Here is an 8769-nt window from a genome sequence, read left to right as displayed (position 1 = left end):
GTGTTTCTTGATTATAGAGTGGAAGAGCTTTTAAAGTGTTTTATGCCATTAACCGGGTGGAAACATCACTTGGAACTTATGATCAAGTTACTGAAGAACCCCAATCAACAATATAGGTGTGAACTGAATGATAAGGAGGATCTAATGTCATTGGAAGAATTTGCTAAGAAAAGTGACAGCAATGTAAAACGTGCATATTCTTCATACAAGAGAAAAGTGAAGAGTTCTAACCTTTTGACATTTGAGCAATTTGTCGAGAAGAAATTCGATGGCATTGTAGAGTCTTACAATTTGTATGTTGAAGATAAAAAGATGAGTACCTCTGGTATGACGATGGAGCAATTTGTGAAGCAATGGTTCAGTTACATTGGAGGTAGGCTCAAGTTGTTCATGAAAGCCTTGTATACTCACCTACCAACATCTATGATTTCAATCAAAGTGGTAAAGAAAATGTTGAACGCTCTGGATTTGTTGAAATCTCTGGAAATTTTGCTGCGCAATACCAAGTTCAAACGAGACTTTCATCAATGTAAAGATGGAAAAAGCCTACAAAGCATACTAAGTTCACTATCACGTTCAATTTCGCTTCCTTGGAAGACAAGCAAAGATGGCATGTCAATGTTTTGCATTGAGAAAGCATGCTTAGTATTTTGTACTGCATCAAGTTCTTCTAAACTGCATACTCAAGAAGGGGAAAAGTTCCGGTTTGTAGTTATTGATGAAGCAGCACAGCTGAGAGAATGTGAATCAGCAATTCCATTGCAACTTCCTGGTCTTCAACATGCTGTTCTCATAGGTGATGAAAGACAGCTTCCTGCATTGGTTAAAAGCAAGGTACTTTGGATGCTCAAGCACTAAAATATAGGGAAAAAGAGTTGTTTACTTGATTACCATATATGAAATTAGGTCACAAAAATGTGAGTTTGGTTTAGATTCTGAAATCTTTTAAAGGAAACTTTCTGGTGCACAAGCATCCGTGTTAACGCAGGATCCGGGAAAGGGCACCTAAGGGGTGTAATGTACACAGCTTAACCTGATAATTATATCGGTGGTTGTTTCCATGGTTTGAACCCGTGTTTAAAATACCCTAACCAAGTAGTTTTGCTTGTTTAATCTTTTTAAATATTCTAGTAGATACTCCTTTGGTTTAGTAACTTAGTTGTTTTGAATTTTGTTTATTATTGAAGATCATTATCTAATATGTTAATTGATCAAATTTTAGATAGCTGAGAAGGCTGAATTTGGAAGAAGTTTGTTTGAGAGATTGGTATTGTTGGGAAAAGAGAGGCACATGCTTAATATTCAGTATAGGATGCATCCATCAATTAGCAAATTCCCAAGTGAAGAGTTCTATGATAAGCAACTTGCTGATGCATCCATTGTCAAATTAACAAGCTACAATAAACAATTCCTTAAAGGGAAAATGTATGGCTCCTACTCTTTCATCAACATATCAAGGGGTAAAGAGCAGTCTAATCATGATCATAGTTTGAAGAACATTGCTGAGGCTGCTGCTGTCTCAGAGATTATTCAAAGACTTAGAAAAGGTTAGTTTATCTTTCTCATCATTTGTAATTAAGCTTGAATAGTTTTTTAGTCCCTATAAAGTTTTGCCATGATATTGGTACCTCTTTTTTCTTAAAATGTGTTTAGTCTTACCATGTCATTAGAAATGATAGATATTTTAAAAAAAATAATGAGAGTCCTAACTCATCTTTTTAATTATCTTCTTAATTTCTAAATAAAAAAGTTTTAATTTTTTTTTATCTTTTTGATATTTTCGAAAAATAAGATATATATTTGAATTTTTACTCATTTAAGTATTAGGAGGATAATTAAGAGATTGGATTAATAACATTATTTTTTATCTATACCAATATTTCCTAAATTTTCTTGATTATTTATAATATCTTAATTTAATATGAAGTTTAGATGATAGGAACCAAGGAACTTACCTATAGAAAAATGAGAAACCAACACCAACCAAAACTTTTAATGGGACCAAAATAATTTTGAAACATTTAAACACACAATTATAGGGAATAAAAACATAGTTAAACCTAATATGATATATATATGATATGATATTATTTCTTTTCCCTCTCTTGTTGCCAGAATGTTTGACAAGAAGAAAGAAAGTTAGCATAGGAATCATATCTCCATACAATGGTCAAGTACATGAAATCCAGAAGACCATAAAGCAATATATTTCAGACAGTGATCCTAACTTCTCTGTGAGTGTTCGTTCTGTTGATGGTTTTCAAGGTGGTGAAGAAGACATAATTATAATATCAACTGTGAGATCCAATGGTGTTGGAAATATTGGTTTTCTTTCAAATAGACAAAGAACAAATGTGGCATTGACGAGGGCTAGGTATGCCACTAATGAAAGATAGTTGTTTTTGCTGACATGATGTTACATGATTAGATCTATGTGTAAAATTGTTTTATACTAGCAGTGTATCGAAATTAAATTGTATTATATAACTGAAAATAACCAACTTTATTAATTATGTGCATTTTGGTAATTTGAGATTTCATACACCAAAAAAAATGTACCTACATGAATCCATTATATATTGTAGATATATGTTATGATCATGCTCTAAATGGTGAGATTTAGTTCTTTTTTATTGAAAAACTTTTGGTTTGGTTTTATGCACAGATATTGCCTTTGGATATTAGGAAATGCATCAACTTTGATAAACCGTAACAGTGTATGGAGGGAACTGGTTCTTGATGCTAAGGAAAGAAACTGCTTCCACAATGCTTATGAGGATGAGAAACTGGCTCAGGCCATTGAGAATTCCTTGTGGGACCTTGAACTTGATTCACTGGAGGCACCATTCAAGAAACTAAGTTTATGGGACAATTCTAATACAGCTTCTACTTCCTTTAGGTATGTGGAATCTTATAACTTGCTAACTTTATATGTATGTTCATTTGAATATAAATTAATGTATATCATTATAAGTTAGTTTTCAACATGGGCCCATATGAAATTGAATTATTACTACTTATGACTGGACAAAATTAATTAGAAACATATTTTGGTTAGTATTTTGTATTGCATTGAATTAACATATTTTTGTAAATCTTATATTGTTGTAAAAAAATGTAACAAATTAATATAAAAAACAGATTTTAGAGAACACATTGTATTTTTCGGTTGTTTATTTTATAATGGTGGATTGTAATTTTTGTGAGGTTCTCTTTGGGCAGAGCACATAAACCAAGATTGATGTATAAAATCAAAACATGAAGACATTGAATCACATGTTTATGCAATGCCATGGAACATGCCATCCCTAAAGACCTTTGTTGAGTTTTGAACTTGTGATCAAGAAGCAAAGAAGCAAATCAACCTCATGAGTTTTTGTCATCCATGCATGCTGGCAATGGCAATACTGTAATTGTATTTTGAACATAACTTATCCTTATTACCATGCGTATTCTACCATGATTTACTAATTTTTGGTGGATTATGCTAAAGATTATTTAGAAATGCAATTTATCCTTGCATTTTTTTTTTCCTTTTTAAGGGATGAAAATACAAGCTACATGTATTAAGATTATATGGCGAAATTTGGTGAATTTTATTATTAATTATTCATTGTATGAATTGTATGCTTTATACTTTAGTATCTCTATAACTCTATTCGTCATATATTTTGTTGGAATAATTTTGGACTCATTTCGCAAATAATATAAGGTATTTATTCTTATGAAATTATCTATATGTAAAAATATAAATATATGATATTAATTTTTTTCTTGGTTAGTGATATTGAAATATTGCAAGTTAGATTCATTGTTGGACTTGCATGGAATACGATGAAGGTATTATGTATAAGTAATTGAAATTCACATGCAGATCTATTTATGTAAAATTAGTAGTTAAGAAATGATAATTTAGTCAAACTTATTAAATTATCTAACAATTCTTAATTATTAATTTTATATAAAAAAATAACTGCATCGAGTTTTCTGTTTTTTAATTTTATTATGGAGAATAGATTGGTGCCGGATAACGATACGGAGAGTATGCGTGTTTTACCGGCGCGTGGTGTCAGGTGGCTACAAATCGGACGGTGCGAGTTCTCTCAGGCAAATCAGACGGTCCGATTTCAGGAGATAGAACAGATGGTCCGAATTGTCCCTCTTCCGCCACGTGTCGCATGGACGTTGCTCCCCACAACAGTGTCCTTAATCCCAGCATAACCCTTTAATGCATGCATACCCACCCTACAAAATGAGTTTTATCTCCATCCCACTCAGCAACCATTCTCCCATCTTCTCCTTCATTTAATTCTTCTTCTTCTTCTCCCCACAAGTGGTTGAAAAATAATTAAAATGACAAAAAAAAAAAAAAAATCTAAAGATGTTGATCGTCTTGAATTTCATATTATAAGATATCTTAGTTATCTTGATTATGTAAGTTTATTTATTAAATTTTTTTTGATATTTCAAAATTATAATTATTATTGTAAAAAATTTAATTATAGTTGTTGTTGTTAACTTAAAGAACATATCAATGACATTATTATTATTATTATTATTTCGGAGTTATAATTGTTGTTGTTAGAAGTTTAATTATAATTGTTGTTGTTATTACTAGTTCAACGTAGAAACAGTGAGATTATTATTATTATTATTGTTGTTGTTAGAAATTTAATTATAATTGTTGTTGTTAGTAGGTCAATTTAGGAACATATCAGTGATATTATTATTATTATTATTATTATTAATTCAGAATTATAAATATTATTATTAGAAATTTAATTATAGTTGTTGTTGTTAGTAGTTTAAATTAGAGTCATATATCAGTGTTGTTGTTGTTGATTGATTGAAATTTAAGAATATATGTTTAAATAATAGTTAGAAATATATATATAAATATAGTTAGAGAATATTTTAATCAATGATAATGTTTGAGTTAGACTAATATGATAGATTAGTAAAAAGAATATGTTTAGAATTTTTTGTAATATTTTTAGTAAAAAATATATGTTTAAAAAATACATTTTTGGATTAATGTTCCTAATTTTGATCAATAATTAGGTTTTGTAAAATATAATAATATAATGTATTTGTTTTTCGATAATAATTATTTGTTTTCTGTTAGGTTTTTAATTGACATAAATATGCTGTTGTAAGTGAGGTTTTAATATTATAGTAGAACATTAGTTAGGTAGGAATTGAAAGTATCTATTAGTTATTATTATTAGTGATAAATTAGAAATAATTTGTTGGATATATTGGTTGTTCTAGTTAGAAAATTATTATATTTTAGTAGTAAATTAGTAATTGTTGATAGTTTGATGGGTTTTTTACTTAAATAAATTGTATGGGAGTCAAAATTACCTGATTCCCCTAAAATCTGTAACGTAAATCCCCTCTTGATATTATTATATAAATCGTCCTAGGCTGCACAGGGTTACATAAAACGTGAATCATCTTAGCCTAGGACGATTAATGCATGAACATGTAAGGCAAATCAAACGTAAATCGTGACGGGGTCTCCAGGGTTAGAAGAAGAGCATAAATCGTCCCAGGGTGGTAGGTTTCACGTGTTAATAGGCTAACTCTCACTGGCTGCCACGATTTATGCATTATTGAGACCCTCTTCAGCCTGGCACGATTTATGTGTTAGTTTGTAACACTAACTGGGCTGAGACGATTTATGCCCAAGTTAGCAACCCTAAGAACTCAAGGATTTAATGATTTAGGGTGTATGTAATTTAGCATAAGACGTTAGAAATCAGGCTTCTTAGTAGCTTAGTTAACACTCTTATTATAGAGTGATGGTTGCATAATAGGGTACTCTTATTTATAATATTTTAATTTAAATTATATCTATTTAAATTTTAATTTAAAAAATAAAAATATACTTTTTATAATTTCAATTATTAATTTTATTAATAAGATTAAATTAAATTAAAAAAAAAAAGAATACAATTATAATAAAAAGAGTACTAAATTTTAATATATAAATTTAATTTTTTTCTTTAAAAAAATATCAAAAGGTGTTAAAAAATATAATTTTAAATAATATAAATTCATGTTGTTTTGAGTAACATAAATTTAAGTTTTTATAAAATTTTTAGTATTCGTTGTTTATATAATTTTTTTAATCATTTTTATTAATGCATATTTTTTATAGAATTTTTTTTGTCATTTTTTATTTGACTTCATATAAATTTTAATTATTTATTTATAATTTTAATTATTAATTCTATTAAAAAAATCAAACTAAATAAAAAAATACTAACAAATTATAATAAAAAATATGCATTAATAAAAATGATTAAAAAAAATTATATACACAACTAATACTAAAAATTTCATAAAAACTTAAATTTATGTTACTTAAAACAACATAAATTTATATTATGCAAAATTAATATTTTTTAAAACCTTTTGAAATTTTTTTTAAAGAAAAAATTTAAATTTATGTATTAAAATTTAGTACTCTTTTATTATAATTTGTTAGTATTTTTTTAAATTTAATTTAATCTTCTCAATAAAATCAATAATTGAAATTATAAAAAGTATATTTTTATTTTTTAAGTTAAAATTTAAATAGATATAATTTAAATTAAAATATTATAAATAAGAGTACCCTATTATGCAACCATCACTCTGTAGTAAGAGTGTTAACTAAGCTACTAAGAAGCTGATTTCTAACGTCTTATGCTAAGCTACATACACGCTAAATCATTAAATTCTTGAGTTCCTAGGGTTACTAACTTTGGGCATAAATCGTCCCAACCCAGTTAGTGTTACAAACTAACACATAAATCGTGCCAGGCTGAAGAGGGTCCCAATAATGCATAAATCGTGACAGTCCAGTGAGAGTTAGCCCATTAACACGTGAAACCTACCACCCTGGAACGATTTATGCTCTTCTTCTAACCCTGGAGACCCTGCCACGATTTACGTTTGATTTGCCTTACATGTTCATGCATTAATCGTCCTAGGCTGAGATGATTCACGTTTTATGTAATCCTGTGCAGCCTAGGACGATTTATATAATAATACCAAGAGGGGATTTACGTTGCAGAATCCGTTTCAGGGGAATCAGGTAATTTTGACTCCCATTCAATTTATTTAAGTAAAAAACCCTAGTTTGATTAATAATTTATGTTTTTGTAGAGTTCATGGATGTTGACGTGTGATCACCCTTTTCCTCTGGATCAGTACGATGATAGGGTGAAAGAGCATTTACGATTTACTGGTTTTTATCATGCATCTCAGATTGGAATAGTCCAATGTCAGAAAGCACTCGTAAATGCTCTAGTCGAAAGGTGGCATCCAAACACACATACCTTTCACCTTCCGATTGGTGAATGTGCTGTGACACTTGAAGATATGGCTATGATTCTTGGTCTTCCGACGGACGGTCTTCCAGTCACAGGGATAACTATGAGTAATTTTGAAACCTTAGAAGCGGAGTGTTTGCACCAATTTGAGATTGCACCGAGAAAGTCAAACTATAGAGGAAGCGGTATAAAATTGACGTGGCTTCGGGATCTAAAAGAACGGTTACAGTTGACTGATGAAAACAATATACAGAGGTACATGAAGTGTCACATTATGTTGTTGATCGGTACGATATAATTTGGAGACAAGCCTGGGGCATCTGTGCACTGGAAGTTTCTGCCTTTACTTCATGATTTTGGCAGTATCGGACAGTACAGTTGGGGATCGGCTTGCCTCGCACACCTGTACAGGGCGTTATGCAGGGCATCTCGTTTTGACTGTAAGGAGATTGACGATCCGCTAACACTGCTGCTCGTTTGGGCTTGGATCCGCCTGCCATATCTAGCGCCGGTTCCTAGGGAACCCCGTAGTTTTCCGCTTGCAAACATGTAACATTATCTTACATTTACTCCGTATCTTCATATTTAGAATCCAGTTCTGTTAATGAATTAAGTCATATTAGGTGGCGTAATTGGGAGCGTGGAGATCGACGCTTTAGGTATCTTATACTTACTCACTTTAGAAGGGCCTTGAATGATCTTCAAGAAGGCCAGGTATATTTTCATTAAAGAAGTATTTGGTTTGGTTTAATAACCGAAATTAAAGGTAAATAAACACTCAATACATTAATGATGATATAAATAAACTTTACATCAGGTTATTATCTCAATCTTAACAAAAAAAGAAATCATAAAAATATAAATAAATATTGATTAATAAACACTAATTAATATTTAACTACATCAATAACTAACAAAAAATATTATTATCCTAAACTTAACTACATAAACACATAAACAAATTCTAATTGAATATATTTTCACATATCACTTAACTATTTGGTCCATCAATCAATATAAATTATTACAGAATTCTAATCCGTCTTATAAATATAGGCAATTACGTACCGGCGCTCATATTCCGGAAACTCCGGAGCATGCATGGCTTCCAAATCCAACACTCGTATGAAAGATGGCTCCTCAAACGGCACTTTATTTGTCAGTGCATTTGTCACGTCTGTCACATTTGGAGCCATAGTGCCGTCACCTTGATCTTTATCTCCATTTGGATCAACAACATAATTGCTTTCGAACTCTACCTCACTGTCACTATTGTAATCTTTCCATACAATATTTCGGTCGGCCTTAGATTGTTCGAATTCAATGTACAGTTTGATGAGCGACATTTGGGCACGACTTTCAATATACATTGAAAACATCTCTTGCATATTCGCTTCGTCGGTTATATATTTGGTTTGAAATTGAATGAATCCACCAAATACTAATA

General features: G+C 30.4%; 2 protein-coding genes across 2 annotated transcripts; both read left to right on the top strand.

Annotated features, from left to right (window-relative positions):
• Positions 7 to 3589, top strand: LOC107608322 (probable helicase MAGATAMA 3; the record flags this gene model as incomplete). Its single annotated transcript, XM_016310149.2, has 5 exons — positions 7 to 834; positions 1223 to 1547; positions 2116 to 2374; positions 2666 to 2899; positions 3223 to 3589. Coding segments are annotated over 5 exons (1686 nt in total), but the record flags the coding sequence as incomplete, so codon positions are not given.
• LOC107607232 (serine/threonine-protein phosphatase 7 long form homolog) lies at positions 7165 to 7875 on the top strand. Its single transcript, XM_016309205.1, has 2 exons — positions 7165 to 7577; positions 7686 to 7875. The coding sequence occupies exons 1-2, from the start codon at positions 7165 to 7167 to the stop codon at positions 7873 to 7875; spliced, it is 603 nt and encodes a 200-aa protein (XP_016164691.1).

The sequence above is a fragment of the Arachis ipaensis genome, chromosome B07, assembly GCF_000816755.2.
Source record: "Arachis ipaensis cultivar K30076 chromosome B07, Araip1.1, whole genome shotgun sequence".
NCBI classification, from domain to species: Eukaryota; Viridiplantae; Streptophyta; class Magnoliopsida; order Fabales; family Fabaceae; genus Arachis; species Arachis ipaensis.
This window is presented reverse-complemented; position numbering and strand designations above follow the sequence as displayed.